Genomic DNA, 23,665 nt, shown 5'->3' on the forward strand with positions numbered 1-23,665 from the left:
TGCCAACAACCCAGCCCCAACAGCTGTTTCCATTCCACCCGATTAGGCGCTCAGGCACTCGGGAGAGTTGCTGCTTGAAGAATCCGGGCAGCTGCAGTGGTTCACCACCCTGGGGAATGGACACCGCTGCCCTGTGCTTGTTCTTTGGAGGTTTTCATTCATCAGCGGTAGTGCCTGGCGTTCATTTAAATGTTGTCAATAAACTTTCCCTGTGCAAATTGTAGTTTGGCATCTTGTCTCTAGGGGGAATCAGTGACCTGCACACCAGTGGCCTTGGTCAAACCTTTGGGCACCTGCCAATCTCCCAATGACAAAAATTAAGTAGCAAGACCTACTTTCCTCAGACCTGAGATGACTCAATGATGTGGTCATGGAGAGTGGACCGTAGAAGCCTCCACACACCTATTAGTTTTCTAATAGGGAGAAAATCCCAAGGAAAGCTGCTAAAGCAAAGAAACATAGATGGCTTCTGGAGATCATTTTGTTGTCTGCTGGGGAGGCAAGGTCCAGGGTTTACAGGTTCTTAGCCTCCTATCCAAACAGTTAAAAACAAGGACTCACATAGATCTGCAAAAGTAGCAAGGTGACCATAATGCATGCCCAATTGTGAACAGGCATAAGATGTGACTAGGGGATTCTCTGTAAAAGTTCACTTAAGGGAATTTGCGTTGCTGGGCATGCACCTAAAACTATTTTGGGCCTCTACACTCTTGTTAGAAGGATATGTCAGAATATTCTTGGTATTAGTAACCACCTACGTGTGATTTTTGCTGGAGGCAGAGAAATTGATAGTGTGGTTCACAGAGCACCCAATCAACACAGGTAGGGGCGAGTGGGTTCTGAGGTTCCGTAGTGTGCATTGTGCACAGACTGCGTGTGTGCACAGTTCATGCAGGCAAAGGAGGGGGCATAGGCATACCCAAATAGCGTCTCAGGGCACTAACCTGTCTCCTGTACTTGCCTGCTTCAATTTTGTTGTTGACAGTATCAACTGAGGATGGAAAAGCCGAGAGCAAGCCACCCCATAGCACTGCAGCCCCAGACTGTTTGCCGGGCGATTCTGTGTTGCCCACCCTACTTGTCTGTTTCTCGGACTGTGTGTGCTAGAGAGAGGTTTTGTTCTTGTGGTGCTCACCATTTGCTCTCCCTACCTAGACAGTAGGAAGGCATCCCACCTTCTTTCCATCTTAGAGCTGGGGCACAGTAGGGAAGAAGACGCAGGATTCTTCTTTGCTGTTTCCTTTCTGAGACAAAGACTCATCTCATGTAGCTGGCCTTAAACTCCTGGACTCCCTGCTTCCACCTCCTTAATGACAGGATTCCAGGGGTATGCGACTCAAAACACACTATTAAAAACAATGTTTCCTTTCTGTTCTTGAACTTTCATGTTCTTAGTGCAAAGACTCTTGATTTGACTTGGGGAAATTACTATTCAGCTGACCTTTTAATCTTTGACATTGACTGTGTGTTTACACGATTGTATGTGTGTCCTGGGAAAGGTGATTCACCTGGGACCTTATCCTCCTCCGGTGCACAACCAGCTGCTACAACACAATGATACTGTTCTTCATGTTGTCCCATCTATACCACCATTATTTCTGAATGTTTCTATTCTGGAAAAAAGACCTTGTCTCCACTCTGGTAAACGCTGCTTCTTTTATGTTTCTAGGAGGGAGAACAGAGTATTTCATAAACGTAGCGTGTAGATCTCTACATGCTAGGTACACAAGTGACTCATCTAAGTCCATAATGTAGAAGATAAATTTTTATTATGTAAATGTATTTACACAAAGTTATATATACATACACACATATCCCTCTCCAAACCCAAGTGCATTTGAATAAAGATGTCATAATCACGGGATGTAACTGAGTCTCAAGGCACTGCTTTCCCATAACCACTCTCTGTGTTATCTGGATTGGTAAAGGTCAGGAAGACTTGCTCCAGGCTGATCTGATTGATGGAATAGTCTTCTAAGTTGTAGTCCTCCTTTGCTTTCTCCAGAATGCCGAACACCTTGAACAAACAGCGACAAGAAGCATGCAGTCACCACCGAAATGTCCCCTCCAGTCCCCAACCCAGGGGACTCACTCCTTCCTCTCCCCAGTGTCCATTGGCTTCATAGTAGAGGGCAAAAGGCTCCAGGAGGGCCAGAAGGGAAATCCAGAGGAGAAATGGGTCATTGAGAAACTAAGGGCAGTCAGGTCTCTGTCCCAGTTCTCTTGAGGGACACAGGCTAATAATAGTATTTAGGGGCAAAAACAGAAGGCAATTAAATTCTAATGTATTTGAAAAGTAATGTGAATGTGCTAGTGCATCCACGGCGACAGGCATGATCCCACCGCCTGGATCCCCAGGGCATCATTAGCGTGCCATCACCTTTCCCCAGCTGTTGTCCTTGCTGGGAATGTAGTAATTAAGGACTCCTTGATTCTCTTGCTTTAAGTCACTGCCTAAGACAAGAAAACAAGACAGGTGAGTATTCTTAAAAGATGTCATTTAAAACTGCCTTAAAATAATGTGACATCTGCATCATCTAATATACAGGGGAGACACTAACGGGTCAGTACGTAAGTGGATAGAACAAGTATTTAAGAACATGAGCCTTATGGGGACCTTCTCATTCAAGTTACCGCATTCAGTATGGCTAATGTATTTACAAGATTTATTACTGATGAAATGGTATTATTATATAGAGTGTACTGGTTTCAACTTGCATGTCCAATGTTAGATGCTGACCTTCCTAAAACTGACCTTAGGAGCCAGTATTGCTAAGCCAGTTCTGAGAACGTGGCCTGGGAAAGCACGTTCCAGGTCGTGCACTTTCCTATGCCAGCTTTAGAGGCGCGCAGGAAAGATACAGCCTCAATGTTCTTGTGATCATGCCGCCTCCCCGCCACTGGCAAGGTTACAGCATACAGGCCACCAAAGTCTGTCCATTTGTTAGCTTGCTTTACAATTGTGCAAGCATTCACCAGTACAGTTAGATGGCAAGTGGTAGTATCCATTATGAATTTTGGACACATACTTTTGTAGATTAAGTTGACTTGGATTTAAAAATTGAAAGTAACTCATATATAATTAAAATATTAGATTTCCTTTAATATTAGCTCCCAAGGAATGCATTGTCACACAATTATTTTTATTATGTAGTATTTCAAGCATAGAACCTAATTATTTAAAGTTACTACACAGGAAACCTCCTATTCAGGTAAACAAAACAAAACAAACAAACAAACCAAATACCCCCATGCCCCCACATGCCACTTTCTAGCCTCTGCTCCCAATAAAAGGTCTCCAAGTGCCTTCAATGTAATTGAATAAAATTGTTAATTATATATTATCTTTCCTTTTTAATCTTAGTATTTTTACTTTGCTCCTGATATTAGCCTCATACTTGGTAGATAAGTCCTCTGCCAGTCATCTAGATAGTTGGGCTGAGTAAGGTTTCTAATCCTTTCAATGAACACTGTGTTTCTATGGTTCATTCATGTTGTTACACATTGTTACAGTTAATTCCTTATCTTTTCTGCACCACAGTAATCTAGTATGTTAGTATCCCACACTTTATTTTCATTTGACTGATAGTTCTGTCAGAATGTCCTGAATGTTTTTTTTAAATCTAGCTGTTAGCATAGATGATTCAAATATTTATGGTCTGTTTCTAGATATGGAATTTCTGGGCCATTGCTCTTTTCAGTTTGAAGATACAGAGAACTACAAAGGATGTTACTGCCTTTCACAATGAGACTCTTTCTTGAGCTTATTTGTTCTGTGATTGGGCAAACACTGGACACGTGACTAATTCAGCATCTGTGGAGAAAGTGGTCTACAGGGGACGATGACAAGAGGATTCATTTACACAGGAAGACATTGAAAACTGGTTAAAAACACTCAAATAAAAATGTTAACAAACTCCCAAGTGCCAAGCATTGTGCTGGCATGAGACAGAATATGGGGCCTCTGTTTACATATATATGTATATATATATATATATATATATATATATATATATATACATATATGTATATATGTTACAGTCTCCATTTAAAATCACTTTTCATCTTACATTACTAAAACCCTCATCAACGATGTGTTATTTGACCAGACAGACAGCATTCATTTAAACCCTAACCCTAACCCTAACTCTAATTGTAATTGGGCAAACACTGGACACATGACTAATTCAGCATCTGTAGACACAGGGGTCTATAGGGGAAGATGACAAGAGAATTCACTTACACATGAAGACATTGAAAACTGGTTAAACACAACAAACGGTCACATAAAAAACGTTAACAAACTCCCAAGTGCCAAGTATTGGGCTGGCACTAACCAGCCCTAACCCTAACCCTAACCCTAAAACCTTTCCATTGCTTAGACTATAAAATTCCAAATCCTTAGTTTTACTCACAAGAGCAATTTCTGTTGTTCTGCTCAGCCTGAAAAGGCAGAAATGGAGAGAGGATCCCACGGATATTAAAAGTCCTTGCTAGGACTGTACTCTTATGTTTAGGAGAGTGTGGAGAGAAACATAAGATCAGCTAGGTTAGACTGCACTGTACATGGGGCTGGCAGACAGGTGCTTACTGGATTTAACATTCAGGAACAGAACTCTCTTTCTTTAATATTTTTAATCAAATGAATGCTTTATTAGACTCATAACCATTATAAATTTCTTGCCACCATTGAGTTATCAGATTTTTAAGACCAACCAACATCAGCAACAGAATTTTGGCGAAACAACACTCATTTGCCTTTCCAAACCATATTCTGGCTGAGATGGGCAAAAGGTCAGAGTTACAATTTTTCATACAAGGTGAAAACTCTGAATGTTTTTCATAGATTATATTATGGACTAAATTTTTATTGCATACATTGAAGTTCTAATTTCCTAGGAAACTTTGGAGATGGGACCTTTACCAAGGTAATTGAGTTTAAATGGGGCTATAGGTGTGACTTCCCTAGTCCACTGTGACTGGTGTCCGTTAAGAAAAAAAAGGAGCTGCCAGGGCACTAGGGAAATACTCATATACAGAGGACAACCCTCAGAAGTAAGGTAGAAATGATGGTGTCTGCAATGCAAGCCAAGGAGTGAGGTCTCAGAAGAAACCAGCCCTGCTGGTAGCTTGATCTTGGCCCTCTCTCATTCAAAACTGTAAGAAAATAACTGTCGTGTAACCCACCCCTTCTGTAGTAGTTTGCTATGGGAGTCAGTTCTAGCAGATTGATACAGGTTTTCTTTTTAAAAAGTGGCATTTTGCTAAAATAAAAAAAATACAAAACCAAAACCTGAGATCTTCAAACTTGAAATTCTATGACTTCAGATCATATGCCAGCTCATGTGGATAACTATCTGACCCATTCATATGAGATACTAACAAACATTTGCCATTTTTCTTGAAAGCTTTGCATAACAGACACAGTTATAGACGCAACCATTTCCCCCAAAGAACTCCTTATTGGATGTCAGACATACCAAAAACTCATGGAAAACTCCTGTGAGATACAGTCAGTGAGACCACAGGCATGACTTACCACTTGCCAAGTTAATCCGACCACACTTACCTGGGAAAACCTCGGCAATAAAATCTTTTAAATCCTGTATCGCATCGTCATCAGTGTCACTTTTGAACTTGATGGTCATGGTGTAAACATTGCCAAATTTGTTCTTGAGATGCTGAGGGCTACCCAGACACACCAACTTCCCCTGCACCATGATGGCTAGCCTAGTACAGAGAGCTTCACACTCCTCCATGCTAGAAAACAAAACAAAACAAAACAAAACAAAACAAAAAGCCAGAGTAACATAAGGCAAAATTATCTCCATTGGAGCATATCCATATAGCCAATATTGTGTGATCCCCTTTGAAGAGATAATGTTCATTTGCTTATCATCAGGGCCATAGGCCTTATTACAATTCAAAATAGTAGAGGACCAAATCTTCAAATGGAACAGATTGTAAACATTCTTACCTTATATATTCAAACATTCTTTAGGATTCCAATCCATAAGAATCTCACATATTCAAGTGAAATTTCTGTATACTATTCCCAGCCCAGATATTTCTCTCTCAGTCATAGAATTCCTTCCAACTTCCAGTCCCTACCCCATGAGCCACACCTGTGAGCCACACCTGTGAGAGGTTAGGATGATGACCTTGCCACTCTCCCGAGTCTTTATCACTGTGTTCCAGAGCATGCGCCGGGCTAGTGGGTCCATGCCAGTGGATGGCTCATCCAGGAAGACAACTGAAGAGTTTCCCATTATGGCGATCGCGGTGCTCAGCCTACGTTTGTTTCCTCCACTTTAGAGTCGAGGGAGAGAAGAGGAGAATATAGCTTTACATTGCAGTAATTTAACAGGTAACACACCTAGTTACTACTCAGATTTTTATTTACAGGAAAAAAAGTTACCAAAATTTCAAAAAGTCTGTGTATCTGAAAACAGTTGCATAAAAAAAGTTAGAAAGTGCTAATTATATGTGGTTGTACTAAGACACAAAACTCAATCTAATAGTAGACAGCAGTTCACTTTCATTTGGAATGGAAAAGATGACTTTTGGTTTATCTAATTTAATTTTAACCATAATACCAGTTAAATTTAGATTCTTAAGTCTTGTAGTTCCTTGAGATTCCCTGATTTATAAACTATATGGTGGCTGGCCAGGACAATACACAGAATCCCATCTTTGTCCTTTATGAGGAGACAAAGAAGAGCAAAACAGGAAGAGAGATACACATTTTTCTAGCTTGTTGACCAAAATTCAAATTGAACCAGATTTGTGAGTCTATCTCTGCAAAGAAAAGGTGTGATACTCATAGGGTCTGCTTCATTGCAGAACATTTGAGTGCTTCAGGCTTTGCCTGTTTGTTGTGGAGCCTGGGTTAGACTCTTGGCAGTTCATTCCAAACAAGGAAGTTGTCAGACTGCTTCCTGGATGGGAGCACCAGCATGTGATCTCACCTCAAAGTGTAAATAAACTTCTCAGCCTGTGGTTTCAGATACAACATTTCCAACAAGTTGTCCACATAGCGCCTAATATTCTTCTCTGGAATTCCCCACACCCTGGCGTACATTGTCAATATCTCCTGAGAGGTCATGTAATCCAGCAAGGCATCAAACTGTGGGCAATAGCCAATTTTTGACCTTACCTAAAATAAGAGAACATTAAGAGAGATAAGACAGCTTACTGAGCGTCACATAGTAAGTATGGATAATATAAAAAAACTTGAAGTTCTCTGGCCTATGCCCCTGGGACAAACTGATCCATCCCAGAGTCCAGCAAAGAATTTTGTATCTTCCATTGGGTCACAGACTCACTATGGCTAGGGGTGGCTGCATGGATTAGAACTCATGAACTTCGTGCATGAAGGTGAATATGCCCAGGATAACTTTGATAAAATGACAGTAGGGTGGTTCAAGTATTTGCAGACGAATATTTGCGCGGAGCAGGCTACTCTAGCATTGCTGTGCCTGTCATGATGTAAGTCCAGTAAGCAATGTGACATCTACCCTCAACAAGTTTTTGAAACTTGAAACTTTTTCCTTAAGTCTTCAGTCATTCTGTCTCAAGGGACACCAGGATATCAAGAGTGATGCCTGCTACAGAGGTGAGAGGGTGATCAGCAGACTCTAGGTTAGGTTTAGTGAAATCTTGACTTCTTAGCTGTGATGAGTGGATGAGTGGAGTCCTTAGTCTTTCTCGTCTGTGTGATATGGCTTCTTGAACATTTTCTATGGTACAAGTAAGTGTAGTTGGGATCCTAGCTCTTGTTTTACACACATTAGTCATAAACTAACATACTATATGCTACAGGAAATAGATTACATGAAGACAAAACACCCACTATGCAATTAAAAATCAAGAGTAAAATGATGTCTATGTAAGACAAGACATGTTACAGCCATAATGAAACAAAATGAAAAATCGGAAGAGTTAGTGTATATTTAGAAAATTATGACTTTAGGAATGGCTAACTGAAACCTGTGTGTGACATGGTTGAACAAGGGCTAAGAGCTGGCTGTGGTTGGACATGCCAGTAGGGTGTGCTGAAGAGGCAGAGGCAGGAGGATCAAGGAGGAACAGTGATGATTAAATAAGGCAACAACAGGTTCATAAATATGCATAGTGAGCACAGCACCTGTTCTCAGATCTAGGTTTATGAAAAACACAAACAAACAAAGCAGGGCTGGCATGGTGGCATGCCTTTTAATCCCCAGAATTTGGGGGGCAGAGGCAGGCAGATCTGTGAGTTCAGGACCAGCTTGGTCTACATAGTGAGCTCCAGGCCAGCCAGGGCTACACAATGAGAGCCTGTCTCAAAACACCAAAACAGTTAACAGTATTCATAAAAAGCATTTTTAAGGAGTTCAAGAATACTGAAAAATAAAATTAATGTCAAAGCCATGTTCTCTCATTTAAAGACCTGGAAATAAAGAAATTTTAGGATGGATACACATTATAAAAAAATCAAGTATTTGAAAAATGTAGGCATAAAATAGCCTTCCCGTGTTAATCAGTAATTCCAAATTGTATGAATACAAAGGATGACTCTGCACTGTACATGTTTCTGACAGTATGTGGAGGTGTTGACAAAGATGAGATTAAGTTTAGCCACATCCTGACTCATCCTGGAAACTTCTCAGCAGGAAGAGGTCAACCTGTCACCACCTCTGTGTGTTGAGCCAATCGCACACATAGCCTCACATTTGCTCTCATATACTCTAACAAATCCCAGAAAAATCCTGAAACATAAATTTAGTTTAAAATGTTCTGAAATTAAATGTGTGTGTGTGTGTGTATGTATGTATGTGTGTGTGTAATCTTTTAGTAAACCAAAGTTTCCTGTCTGTTCAAGGCCTTAAATTACTCCAGAACATTATGTTTTTAAAGACAATGGAAGAGAAATTAATAAAAGATTTCAGTATACAAATTAATAAGCAATCACAAATGGTACACAACACCGTATATATCTGACACTGAAATTACCATATCCAGATGGTAAAACAGTCACATTGATCATTAAGACATAAAAAGCTGCCATAAATGTTTCCTACCATTTTACCTTCAAAAATCCCCAACATAGTGAGAACTTAAAATAATAACACAAGGAACAGTCTAAAGAACTGCAATGGCAGGAGCCAAAGAGGCTTTGTTTCAGCAGCAGGAAGCACACATTCCTCGCTGACTTACACAAGAACCAAACAACATCTGAAAGTGAAGAGCATCACAATTAAGACAGCTGTAGAGACTGAGTTTACAGGTTCACTGTAGCTGAAGAAGCATTATGAATTATCTGTAGTTGTAGCTATTTATACAACCTTGTTAACAGGTATTGTATTGAGCACAATAACACACTAAGTACTCTGCAAGTTTCTTGGTTCATATTAAGTTTCCAATAAATGTCAATCAAATACAGTTGCATACTAATAAAAGGGAATCAGGAAATAACCTCAATGGAATAGTTTTTTGGTTTTGTTTTGGTTTTGGTTTTGGTTTTTTGAGGCAGGGTTTCTCTATATAGTCCTGGCTGTCCTGGAACTCACTCTGTAGACCAAGCTGGCCTGCAACTCAGAAATCCACCTGCCTCTGCCTTCCAAGTGCTGGGATTAAAGACAAGCACCACCACTGCCCATCAGAATAGTTTTATAACCAGTTATTTTATAATTACAGAGTTAGGTCATAGATCTTAGATAATGTCTTAGTTAGGGTTTCCTTTGCTGAGAAGAGACACCATGACCAAGCCACTTCTTATAAAGAACAACATTTAATTGGGGCTGGTGTACAGTTCAGAGGTTGAGTCCATTATCATCAAGGTGGGAATCATGGCAGCGTCCAGGCAGACATGGTGCTAGAGGAGCCCAGTGTTCTACATCTTGATCCAAAGGCAGACAGGAGAAGACTGGCTCTCACATGACCAGGAGGAAGGTCTCAAAGGCCATTTCCACAATGACACACTTCCTCCAACAAGGCCACACCTCCTAATAGTGCCACTCCCTGAGCCAAGCATGTACAAACAGATTGATATGGATTATTTAAATTGTCCTATTAAAAGTACATTCTTCAAAAAAACAAAACAATTTCTTTCTTCAGGAACTTGAAGTTCTTGTCATACAGATCTTTCACTTGCTTGGTTAGAATTACACCAAGATATTTTATATTATTTGTGGCTATTGTGAAGGATGTTATTTCCATAATTTCTTTCACAGACCACTTATCATTTATATAAAGGAGAGCTACTGATTTCTTTGAATTAATTTTATGTCCAGCCACTTTGCTGAAATTTATTAGCTGTAGGAATTCTCTGGTAGAACTTTGGGGGTCGCTTATGTATACTATCATATCATCCACAAATAGTGTACCTTGACTTCTTTCTTTCCAAAAATATCATCCTGAGTGATGTAACCCAGACTCAAAAGGACATGCAAGGTATGTACTGTCTGATAAGTGGATATCAGCCAAAAAGTAAAGACTACCCATGATATATCCCACAGACCCTAAGAAATTAAACAAGAAGGAAGGCCTAAGTGATGATGTTTAAATCCTACTTAGAAGGGGGAACAAAATAATCATGGGAGACAGAGGGAGAGAAGAACCTGGGAAGAAGATGCGGGGGAGGTTCGGGGGAGGACAGGATCAGGTATGGAAATAGACAGGAGAGAGGCTCAGGGGGCCAGGAGGTTGAATAGAAATATGCAGCTGCCATGGATGGGGTGCTGCAGGGAAACTCTAGAAAGTCCCAGAGACCTGGGAGGGGAGGCTCCAAGGACTCAGTGTGGGTGGCTTTAACCAAAATGCCCAACAGTGGGGACATGGAACCTGAAGAGACCACCTCCAGTAGTCAGACAGGACCCCCATTGGAGGGATGGGGAACCAACCCACTAAACAAAACTTGTCTATCTAAAAGAAATGCAGGGACAAAAAGGGGAGCAGAGGCTGAACAAACGGCAAGCTAGTGATTGGCCCAGCCTGGGATTCGTCCCGGGGGCAGGCATCCAACCCTAACACTATTACTGATGCTATGTTGAACGTACAGACATGAGCTTGGCATGGCTTTCCTCTGACCGAGGAAAAGGCAGACACTTAACAGCCAAGCATTGGACTGAGATTGAGGAGCCATATGGAAGAGTTAGGGGAAGGACTGAAGGAACTGACTGACGGGGGTGGCAACAACATAGGAAGACCAACAGTGTCAACTAACCTGGACTCCTGAGAATTCTGGAGACTGAGCCACCAAGCAAAGAGCAGATCCAAGGTCCCAAACATATATGTAGCAGAGGACTGCCTTGTCTGGCCTCAGTGGAGGAGCATGTGCCTAATCCTGTAAGGGCTTGAGGCCCCAGGATGAGGGGATACCCAGAAAGGGCAACCTCTCAGAGGCAAAGGGCAGGGGGCATAAGGGGAATAACTCGGCAAGGGGGGACTGGGAGAGGAGCAAAATAATTAAGTTAAATAATTAATTTATTAAATAATTAATAAAAATATTTTCAACAAATCCTAAAATTAGGAACAAGGCAAGGATGTTATTCTCCCAGTTATATTCAATATGGTGCCTGACGTTGCAGCTTTGTCAGTTAGCATCATTAAGTAGGAGCTTCTCAACTGTTCCTTCTCCTCTGAAGCAGAACTAACAGCTGGAGAGTGTTAGATTGGGCATTTACTTCAGGAATTTAAGAGTCTGGTTACTTAACTTCTATGTTCAGACTCTTTAAGGACAGGATGCTCTCTGCATTGTTTCCTGTTTCCTTTCTCCTGCAGGCTGTTCAAGGGGCTTTTTACTCAGGATCTGGTTGAGTCCCAGGAGATAAAATTCACAGTTTAAGAGTACCAGCCAGATGACCAGCTCCCTATTAGAGTTTTGTTTGCTTGCTTGCTGAAGAGTTTTAAGAGGTAACCCAGTCTCAAAAGATCAATCATGGTATGCACTCACTGATAAGTGGATATTAGCCTAGAAACTTTGAATACCCAAGACATAATCCACAAATTAAATGATGTCCAAAAAGAATGGAGGAGTGGCCCCTGGTTCTGGAAAGACTCAGTGCAAGAGTATAGGGGAATTCCAGAACAGGGAAGTGGGAAGGGTAAATGGAGAAACAGGGGGAAGGAAGAGGGCTTATGGGACTTGCGGGGAGTGGGGACCCAGAAAGGGGGAAATCATTTGAAATGTAAATAAAAATATATCAATAATAATAATAATAAAAGATTTGTTCTGCCTGATCTTTGAACAATTCATCATTTAGCATTCAGTTCTTCCTGATCTCATATTGGATCCCTTCAGAGTTTCTACTTTGAAGTTGTTTTTTGTTCCCTTTCTTCCTCCCTTCCACCGCCCCCCTGTGTGTGTGTGTGTGTGTGTGTGTGTATCTGTGTACTTGCATGCATAGGAGTATGAGAATTCCTACAGAGGTCAAAGGTCAACTTCTACCTTATTTGAGGTTGGGTCTGTTGATAGTCACCATTATATACACTCAGTCAGCCGCCATTCTTCTTTCTCTGCCATCTTGCTGTCAGAATGCTGGGATTGCATATACAAGTCCTACTGTATCTGGCTTTTATGTGGGCTCTGGGTATCCAAACTTAGATCATTAGGTCTGTGCAGCAGCACTTGAACCACAACTATCTCCTCGATCCTGCTGTGCAGTTTTGTGCTAGGTAAGGGGTGAGTCTTTTATTTTTTCCTTTCTCAGTGCCTTAATTTGGGGTATCAATTGGTTTCCAGTTCAGATTTTTTTTTGAAAGAGGGTCTTACTGTATAGACAAGGTCAGCCTAGAACTCAGAGATCCATATACCGGCCTCCTGAGTGCTGGTATTAAAGACATGTGGCACCATGCCCAGCTGGTTCAGATGCTTGTTATGTTAGGAAAACTTCAAGGTTCTTCTTAAATACTAGGCTGGACAGTGGGTCTAATGGGTGTTTGTGTGCACTATGTGCTGTGTTAGAGGTGCTGCTGGGATAAGTTGTGTCTCGGTTGGTTGTCTTAGTCAGGGTTTCTATTCCTGCACAAACATCATGACCAAGAAGCAAGTTGGGGAGGAAAGGGTTTATTCAGCTTATACTTCCGCATTGCTGTTCATCACCAAAGAAAGTCAGGATAGGAACTCAAGCAGGTCAGGAAGCAGGAGCTGATGCAGAGGCCATGGAGGGATGTTTCTTACTGGCTTGCTTCCCCTGGCTTGCTCAGCTTGCTCTCTTATAGAACCCAAGAGCACCAGCCCAAAGGTAGCACCACCCACAAGGGGCCCTCCCCATTTGATCACTAATTGAGAAAATGCCCCACAGCTGGATCTCATAGAGGCACTTCCCCAACTGAAGCTCCTTTCTTCAGCCTGTGTCAAGTGGACACACAAAACTAGCCAGTACAATTGACCCCTTGTCAACTTGACACACAAAACACATCACTATTAAGTCTCAACCCTTACTTTCTTATTCATCCCCAAGATCTAAATTACTTTAAAAGTCCCACAGTCTTTACATATTAAAAGTTCAATCACCTTAAAATGTCCAATATCTTTCAAATTCAAAGTCTTTTAAAAATTCAAAGTCTCTCAACTGTGGGCTCCACTAAAATACTTTCTTCCTTCAAGAGGGAAACATATCAGGGCACAGTCACAACCAAAAGCAAAACTCAAACTCCAATGGTTCAGTGTCTGGGATCCAACTCACGATCTCCTGGGCTCCTCCAAGGACTTGGGTCACTTCTCCAGCTCTGCCCTTTGTAGCACACAGCTTGTCTTCTAGGCTCCAGCTGCCTGTACTCCACTGCTGCTGCTGTTCTTGGTGGTCATCACATGGTACTGGCATCTCCAAAACGCTGCTCTCTTCCACTGTAATTAGGCTTCACCAATAGCCTCTCATAGGCTCTCATCAGGGTGACAAGCCTCAGCTCCTATGCATGACCCCTTCAAGTCCTGGGCCATCAATTGCAACTGAGGCTGCACCTTCACCAATGGCCTTCCGTGGCCTCTCACTGTGCCAGGAGCCTCAGCTGCTCTTCATGACCCCTTCATGCCTTCAAAACCAGTACCACCTGGGTGACTCTTACACAGTACCAAGTCCATCCACAGCACAAAATACAACTGTGGCTATCTCTGGAACACAGCCTCTGTGCTCTCAGAAAACACTTCCCAGAAGATTTCACCTCAGTGATGCTGGTTTCTTCTTAATCACTGCTAATTTCTTAGCTCCAGCTAACCAGCATCCATAGTCCCAGTAACATAAAGGTTTGCTTTAGTGGTTCTGGTATCTTGTTACTCACAGCTGATTATTCAGCCCCAGCTAACCCAAACCACAGAATCTTCACTATCAAAACATGGCCGCTGTAAGAGTCTTTAATATTCCCTCTGAAATTTCACAAGCCAGGCCTCCATCTTTTGCACTGTTCTTAACATTGTCTTCCAAGCTCCTACAGAACTTTCCGCCAAGCTCTTAATATTCTAATGATTTTTCTAGCTCAAAGTTCCAAAGTCCTTCCACAGTCCTCCCCAAAACATGGTTAGGTTGTCACAGGAATACCCCACTATGCTGGTACCAATTTGTCTTAGTCAGGGTTTCTATTCCTGCACAAACATCATGACCAAGAAGCAAGTTGGGGAGGAAAGGGTTTATTCAGCTTATACTTCCGCATTGCTGTTCATCACCAAAGGAAGTCAGGATAGGAACTCAAGCAGATCAGGAAGCAGGAGCTGATGCAGAAGCCATGGAGGGATGTTTCTTACTGGCTTGCTTCCCCTGGCTTGCTCAGCTTGCTCTCTTATAGAACCCAAGAGCACCAGCCCAAAGGTAGCACCACCCACAAGGGGCCCTCCCCACTTGATCACTAATTGAGAAAATGCCCCACAGCTGGATCCCATGGAGGCACTCTCCCAACTGAAGCTTTTTTCTCTGTGATAACTCCAGCCTGTGTCAAGTTGACACACAAAACTAGCCAGTACAAAGCTGCCTTTCTTACCGTCCTGTGTTCCCTTACATTTTACGTATCTTTCTAGAAGCTACTGACAGATGTACAGAATCTCTCATTGTTCTCCTAGGTCATCAGGCTGTTTACTAGCATACCTTTAGGATATTTCTGGTGACACTGTAGCCTTCAATGAACACATCCCCAGAGGTAGCTATCTCTTCTCCAGTCATAATTTTAAAGGTAGTAGTTTTCCCAGCTCCATTTAACCCAAGCAAACCAAAGCACTCCTCCTTTTGAATGGTGACAGAGATATTTCTCACAGCCAGAGTGGGTGGAATTTTAAAATAGACCTTAAAAACAAAGAAAACACAAAACACATGGAAAATGTTCATTTGGATGGTTCAAACACAAACTTTCAAACCTTTCCAGACAGCAATGCTTCAGAGAGGTTTACAAGAACGCTTCCTCCAGTACTTTGGGATCTGCTAGCCATAGATCCACAGGTCCACCATAAGCTCTCAGCATTCATCGTAGGGAATGAAGCCATGTGCTGTTCACGGAGGGACGTTCACCTTTATGAGCTCTTTAATGAGCACAGTAGAATTCAGTGAGCGCCAAGAATGGTTCAGGATAGTCTCTCTTTCATTTTGTACATCTTCCTCTTCAGAGTCTCCAGAGAGCTCCTCAGACATTCTAGCCTGAATTGGGGAAGCAAAAGTAGGTGTTACATACCGATTATCTTCCAAGGCTGGATGAATTCATGAAGCCTGACCCAGAGGATTCAAGAGAGAAGTCAAGCGACTTCCTGCACATAACTATGACTCTTATTAAAAAACGTATTTCTCATTTCCAGAGCTTAAAAACTAACTAGATTTCATGCCATGAACAAGTAAAGATTGTGATGCCAAAGCAGACATCACAAAAAATTACAACCACAGCAAATATTGATTGTGGTAAAAAACATCTGGTAATAATAAAGTACAGATGAATGCCAAGACAAGATGGTTCTTAGTGTTCTTTTACTCTGTGTGTCTTTCTCTTCCTGCCCCCACCCCCAAACCCTGTGGTTGATCAAGATGCAAACTCTTGGCTGTTCCTTTGCTCTGCCATAATTTCAGAACTCTAATCTTCTGAAACCATGAGCCGAATTAAATTAATTTAGCCTTATCTCGGAGATAGGAGAAATTGTGGAGAGTTCAGTGTATGAAACAGCTGAGGCGAATTACATAAATTGAAGTGCATCAGGAGACTTATAGCAGGGAACAGAGAGGACTGGAAGGGCACTTGACACAGCACAGGGCCAAAGAGAATTCCAAGAGCCAGCACATATATGTGTCTCATTTCAAGTGATGCAAGATTTTTATTTTGAGGCACGCTTGACTTACTGGCTGTACTCTAGACAGCTTCTCTAAGGGTAACACCTTGTATAACTATAGTCAAATATAAGAAGCTACCCTCAGTTTTATTGTCTTTGCTCTGCATCCTACTTGGTGCCATTTTTAGCACCAACTACTAAAGCTTGACATAATTCAGACAGAGAAATGTCACAACCTACTACTTCATGGATTTCTGCAATGTACGTGTCTGACAATGCTTTTCATTTTCTATTCTCTCAATTATTCATTAGTTTTACTTAGTTTTGGATGTTGCATATGCTTTTTTGTGTCTAGTTTCTTTTGGGCCATATCGTAAGTTGCAGGATGTCTCTTCTCATCACTACATTCTATCTTAAGACAGTCATTTTTGTCCCTATATGGCTCACAGTAATGAGTCTTTTGTCCTGTTCTCCTATGAATGCAGCATGAGCATTCTCTCACACACTTTGTACATATTTTATAAGTGAATATATTATATACACTTTTAGAGAACAAGTATATGCATTTCTATCATATATGTGTGGGTCCCTTAGTGCATATGATAACCTACATTCCTATGTAGTGGTGTCCCTCAGTGGCTTTTATATACATTTGCCTTATGATGGAAACATAGTATGCCTTTATATGTGTTTACTGGATCTGTGTACTTTGTATGTGGTCAGTGTCTAAATCTTAACTATTTTTAAATATAGCTATGCCTGCCTTTTCCTTACTGGTTTTTATTTCAGAATTATTCACTGGGGCCTGCCTATTTACTCACGCCATGATTAATATCTTTTGCTATCAGGAGGGATTTTTTTCCATTGGTTTGTAGTTGTTACTGTTGCTATAAACTTTTGTTAAATTTTACTGTGGGGCTTCTAGTAGAGTTATAAACCTATAACTTATCTATAAGGAGCAAAGGCAGAGTCAAAGTTCATTATTTTCACATACTTATCCAACAGGAGTTTCATTTATTGAGAACTGCCCTTCCCAACTGTGCCACATGCCAACTTTGCTGCAGGTCATAGTACTACATAGTTGCTATGCTATTACAATTGTTCTCAGACTGTAGCTCATACTGGGCCTACACAGGTGGTTCATGAATATATAGTACATGGGCTGGAGAGATGGGGAAGCTATTAAGAGTACTTGTTGCTGTCACAGATGGCCCAGGTTCAGTTCCTAGCACACATGTCAGACATCTCACAAATGCCTAGAACTCTAGTTACAGGGGATCCAACCCACTCTTTTGTCCTCCACAGGCATCTGCACACATGTGGTGATGCACATACATGCACTCAGGCACAGAAATACACATAGAATAAGATAAGTAAATCTTTGGTAAAAACACAGAATTCTGGTTTCTATCAATAAAGCATGTGATTTACTGGGTTGAATTTCTAGGTAACCCCTAGATGATGATGACGGCCACACATAACAAGTATGCCTCCTTCCTAGTTAGTGCACTATTCTTTCTTGATGTGTTGTTTTGACTAGTTTAATCCTTTGAGGGTTTATGAATTAATTACCATTGTGTAAGGGTGAGTGCATGCAGGGGGAGGTGGCATGTGCCACTGGATGCATGTGGGTCCAGGTACAAGTTTGTGAAGTCCATTCTTTCACAGGTTCCATAGGATCACCAGGCATATGAGGCAAGTGCTGAGCCATCTTGCCAATCCCTTAGAGCAGCAGTTCTCAACCTTCTTAATGCTGCAACCCTCCCATAGTGATATCCAGCCATACAATTATTTTAGTTGTTACTTCATTACTCTAGTTTTGCTATTGTTATGAATTGTAGTATAAGTATATGATATGCAGGATGTATTTTCATTGTTACAAATTGGCCCTAAGGAGTCATGACCCTCAGGTTGAGAACCAATGCCACAAAGTTTATTTTAAGGATTTGCAGATCTGAATAGTGCCCTCCTTTTGTTCTGTCTAAGGGTGTCCTTAGTCATTTCTGGTTCTTTACTTTTCCCACACTTGCAAAATTTAGAGTCTTCTGATTCAGCAACTCCCCAGAACTTAATCCCCATGCACTCGGCTGGGATATGGACAGAGATTACATCATCCATTTCAATCAACCTAGAGAGAAATAGTCATCATACTATTGTCAAGTTCCCTAGCATGTGCATGGCATGTTGCCACCTTTATGTAATTCTCCTTTAGTCTTCCAAATTGCTTGAAACTTTCTGTGTCAAAGTTTTCCATATTATTTTTCACCTTTCTTCTTATTTTAGCTTTTTTTTTTTACATATGTTTAAATGGTATTCTTTCTCTATTTTACTTTTTATGGACAGTATTTCAATACATAATTGATTCATTTATACTGATTTTCCTTTAGAAATATTAATGCTAATACTTGTCTATAGATTTTTTTAAATCATATACATTCCTGTGATCTGTAATGAATTTTATATTTCTTTTTTCCAAACTATGCTTAGGATATCTTTTCCCTATCTTATCACATTAGCTGTGATCAGCAGAAAATAGTTGCATTAAAATAAGTGAAAACAGGCATTTGTGTTCTTTTGATATAAGAGGGAAACTTTCAAGAGGCTATCAAGATATGTGTGGTGCATTTTTGTATATTTGTAATCTCTCTCACACACACATTCTTTCTCCATCCTCCTTCCCTCTCTCACTCTCTGTCTCTGTTTTGTTTTTGTTTTTGTTTTGAGACAGGATTTCTCTGTACAGCTCTAGCTGTCTTAGAACTCACTTTTTTGTTTAAGGCTGGCCTTGAACTCATAGAGATCTGCCTGCCTCTGCCTTTTGAGTGCTGGGATCAAAGGGATCAAAGTTATGTGCTCCCACTGCCTGGTGTAACTGCTCTTTTATCATATTAAAAAACTTCTTTTTCTTTCTATTTCTAATTTGTATAGTGAATTATGCAAAATGTTTTTTCTGAACTTGTCAATAATTTTTTCTTACTTTCTATTTTTACTAATGTGCTAATTTGATTTTAGATTATTACAGTCTTTATGTTCTGGAATATACCTGGCTAGGTCATGAATTTGAGCTGTTAACACTTTTGTCAAAGTGTAAAAGTGCCTTTTAGTCACCTGACATAATTATCACCTCCAAGGCTTACTGCCTCAGTCTGCTAACCTAGGCTTAACTCTGGAAGCTTCTAACCACTGTACAATCCAATCTAGGCCTAGAATGTTTTTAGCTCTAGAATGTTTACTGCCAAATAAGCTTACCCTTTCTAGCTCTTTCTGAACTCTAGCTGCCTAGTCAACTCAGCTGTTCTGGCTCAAAACTCTTCTCCACACTAACATATTCAAACTGGCTTCTTTCAGTTTCTGACTGAATTGCTCTGCTTGGCCTCGTACTAACTTTGACAATATGTTCTAATCTTCTGACTCCTCAATATCTGGCTTATTCTGTCTATACCTGTGTCTAGCTTGTTTTCTCTCTGCAACTTGTCTTTGTACAACTATCCTGGTAAAATTGCCCTCTCTCCTTTTCTTTCTCTGTACTGTTCTTCCCTAAGTAGCTTCCCTTCCCTACTACTCATGAGAGTTGGGCATATTCTATTCTGTCAAATCTTTCTCTGAATCATCACTTTGTCTGCCACTCATTCTCAAAGATGGCTGCTTTCTTCTACAAACTAACTTTACCTTCATTGTTTAGGATTAAAGCTGTGTACTAAAGGTGTGTCTGTGTTCTAGCAAGAGTGATTAAGGTATGTGCTAAGGGCTGAGCCATACCACAACTAAAAACAGGTTTTTCCAGTAAATGATGCAATCTTGGGGTTCATAGTGTAATCAAATACCTGCAACATCAAGGATTTTTTTCATCTATATCGTGGCTTATCTTCAATCTTCCTGTTTTTAAAATTCATTTTATGCATTAGTCTCCAAGTATGTTGTTATGGCCTCATAATATAATAAATCAGAAATACAGAAAGTAGGAAGGGAGATTAGTGAAATGGGGTAAAACACGTAAAAAGAGTGAAAATTCCAAATATGGTACTTTGAAGGAACTAACAAGCTAGTGACACCTGATCAGGTTAACTAAGTCAACTAAAATAGTACAAATGAATGCATGTGGGAGGAACAACAAAATCTAATGAACATCAAATATACAAAAATAAAATGTGTGTGTATGATTCTTCTGATTATGAATTCTTCCCCTAATCATTCCCTAATGGCTCAGCATAGTTCAGTATATTTCTCCTGGAACTTCTGAGGAGTTCCCTGGCTGGATTTACCATCATTGACAGCCACCTGCATTTGAGTTTTGTCCTGTTGAATCCTTGTGTAGCTCTTTAATAGTCACTGCTTCATGCCTGAGCCCCATTCCACCTCCATGCCTCGAATTTACTCCCTCAAGTATATACAATTGCCAGAATTGTGTTTGGTTCCTAGTATATACAGTTTCAGCATTTTATATTTCCTTGATTAAAAATCTTGTCCCCATGACTGGTACTTGTCTGATCTCTGATTGACTTCTCTTTTCAACTCTCCTCCAAGATCTGAGATCTGCTTGTTCTTCCTAGACATCTAACAAATCTGAGTCCCTGTCCAGCATCTGCTATTACCAAGCAACAGTAGATACTTGAGGGATATCTTTGAAATGCATTATAACTGCAGAATTGAGTATAAGAGTTTACTTCCAAGGAGCAATATTTCTGGTGCTTGTCAGCTATTTGCTGATTTGGCTTTATTCTCTAGTCCTGAGGCTATACCCTGCCCTTAGGGTAATTCTTTCTTCATTCTATAGATGAGTCTTTCAACTGAATAGGAAACTCTCCTTATCTATGGACACCAGTCTACCTCTAGTAGGGTCCTCATGGCTAAGTCTGTGTTTTGGTGTCTGCTTGCCTGACTTGTAGAACAGCCTGGAAACTCCTACCCTCTATGCCTTGATCTCAGTAGACAATTCTGTGAACAGCAGCAGAATCACCAGAAGATATGTTATATACACAAATTTTCAAACTGTACCTTAAATTTACTACATCAGAAACACAGTGCAGACCAGTAATTTATAGTTTAACAAAACCTACGCATCAGTCTGGTGCATGCTGCAAGATGAACATACCCGTTATACAGTCTTACTCTGGAATGTGTGTTCTAAGGATTGGCGACCCTGTATCACCTGCGAGCTTTTACAATAGCTAGAGCCAAATTGGAACAAATGGACAGACTGGGGAGTGAGTGTACCCCTGACATAGGAGTTATTCAAAGAAAAATGTTCAGTACTAATCAGTGCACGAAAATTACAATAAATTTACAAAATTCACATTTTATGTAGACCTCTGATTCTTGTAGATGTCAGTCAGCATATATTGATTTCCTTGATCCATTGTTATGATGTGAGTATGAAATGTCCTCCATAGTTTTGGTCTCTAGGGGGGTAGCACTATTTGGTAACCAAGAGGCAGGACTGAGTAGGCAGAAGTAGGTCCCTGGGAGTATCTTGTCCCTGGCACACTTTGTTGTCTCACTTTGTGCTTCCTTACATCATGGGTTGAAAATCTCCTGTTTCCAGGATACTCTGCCCAAGTACATGACTTAAGTTGTTTCATCAGGGGTTTTAGTCATAGTGATGATAAAGCCCATATATTCAGTAGTGGAGTTAAATATGTATACATATGTACTTTTCAGTTTAAGAGCTATCTCTAACCCAAAACTGGTTAATGTGCAGAGTGAGAGATTTTGAAACCAGTCCTAACTGTGATGTCTTCATGAAGCCCCTGCCCTAAGGTCTCAGGGTTTGAATAGGAATGTTCCCCTTCCTCTCATTTCTTTCAATGCTTAGTCATCATAGAGTGGCCCTACTTGAGAAAGATTAAAAGGTGTAGCCTTGCTGGGGTAAGTATAGACCTATTGGAGGAAATTTGTCACTAGGGGTGAGCTTTGAGGTTTCAAAAGCCCAAGCCAGTTGCAGTGTCTCTGTCTTCCTGCTACCTGCAGATCCAGATGATAACTCTCAGCTGTTTCACCAGTGCCATGTCCCCCTGCATGATACCATGCTCCCTATCGTGATGACAATGAACTAAACCTCCTTATTGTAAGCCAGCCCCAATTAAATGCTTTCCTTTATAAGAGCTACTGTGGAAATGGTGTCTTTACACAATAACAGAACACTAAGACAGGAGGTTATGTGGAAGATAGGAAGCTTGTCAGAGGTGGAGGGGATGGAAGACACCAAGAAAACAAGGTCTCCTGGACGCAAGAGGCTGGACACACATATGAACTCATGGGGGGGTGGTGATCTCAGGCCCAGGGCCCACACCATTCTAAGTCAGATAGCATGCTGGCACTGAGAAGGGAAGTGTATATTATCTCTTATCCCTAACCAGGAAGCCATTTCCAACTGATATCCACTTGAAAAGAAAAAATTAGTTTTCTTCAGTTGAGTCTCACTAGGTATATAAACTGTACTTAAGGGTGGGCCCCATGCCCTGCAAAAGATGTCTAACACAAAATGAACCCAGTGATATTTTTGTACATTTTTTATCTCATATTGCTTTGTTTTGGCATATTTTGTCTTACTGGCCTTTTGTTTGTATAATTATTGATTTTGAGATTGTGTGTGTGTGTTGTGTTATGTATCTATATTTGTGGGTTTTTTTTTCTATTCTGGTTTGTTTGGCTGTTTGTTTTCCTAAAGAGAAAGAAAAAGAAAGGACATGGAGTATGGTGGGTGGGGAGGATGGGAGGAGTTGGGAGAGACAATGATCAGAATATATTGTATGAAATTTTTTTCAATAAAAATAAAAATAAAATTTTAAAACTGGGTTGGGTTGTCTCTAAGGCCTGTATTCTGCTACCTACCCTATAAAATATCCTGTAGATACCAAATAAAACACATCGATGTAGGAAGGCCTTTATATTCCATGAAGTAGTCTCCAGAAGGATAATGAGGAGGAAGTATATCAGCCCTGTGGCAGCCATGGCAGTCACATGCCTTCCAATTGCTTTTTGATCCATACTGTATATAGGAATGTCACTAACTGATGAGAAGAACAGAAGGATGTTAACAGAATGGGATGTCAGCCAGGCATGTGAGGAGGGTCTCTATCTTCACTCCCCTCTGCAGACATATCAACCGTTACCTATGAACAGAAATATTTTTGATACACACACACACACACACACACACACACACACACACACACACACACACACACGCACACACACACACATTTGTGTGCTCTGTGGGCACGAAGAAAAATCCATATTGATATACTATGAGAAATGTACTTCGGTGGAATGTATCTCAATCCTCTAAGAGGTGGCATATCAGAACACAGAAGCAACACCATCAGGGCAAAGAAATTGTGCAGAGCAGATACCCAGTATCGTTATCAATACTAAGGAAGCTTTTGTAGTAAATCTGAACCTTTTCTCAATTATTGGGGACCCTAGCATGAAAAGTGAAGGTAGAAC

The 23,665-nt window shown here is 40.7% G+C and overlaps 1 protein-coding gene across 1 annotated transcript in view; it reads right to left on the reverse strand.

Moving 5' to 3' along the window:
• Positions 1–1,876: 1,876 nt before the first annotated feature.
• LOC127679259 (phospholipid-transporting ATPase ABCA3-like) overlaps positions 1,877–23,665 on the reverse strand; it is a 115,382-nt gene continuing 93,593 nt past the window's right edge. Inside the window, exons 23-30 of the mRNA XM_052174979.1 lie at positions 23,051–23,229; positions 15,477–15,602; positions 15,060–15,254; positions 6,969–7,156; positions 6,139–6,309; positions 5,570–5,760; positions 2,381–2,454; positions 1,877–2,017 (exon numbers count right to left, since the gene is read on the reverse strand). Coding sequence (XP_052030939.1) covers positions 1,877–2,017; positions 2,381–2,454; positions 5,570–5,760; positions 6,139–6,309; positions 6,969–7,156; positions 15,060–15,254; positions 15,477–15,602; positions 23,051–23,229 — 1,265 coding nt within the window. The remainder of the gene's footprint in view (positions 2,018–2,380; positions 2,455–5,569; positions 5,761–6,138; positions 6,310–6,968; positions 7,157–15,059; positions 15,255–15,476; positions 15,603–23,050; positions 23,230–23,665) is intronic.

The sequence above is a fragment of the Apodemus sylvaticus genome, chromosome 1, assembly GCF_947179515.1.
Source record: "Apodemus sylvaticus chromosome 1, mApoSyl1.1, whole genome shotgun sequence".
NCBI classification, from domain to species: domain Eukaryota; kingdom Metazoa; phylum Chordata; class Mammalia; order Rodentia; family Muridae; genus Apodemus; species Apodemus sylvaticus.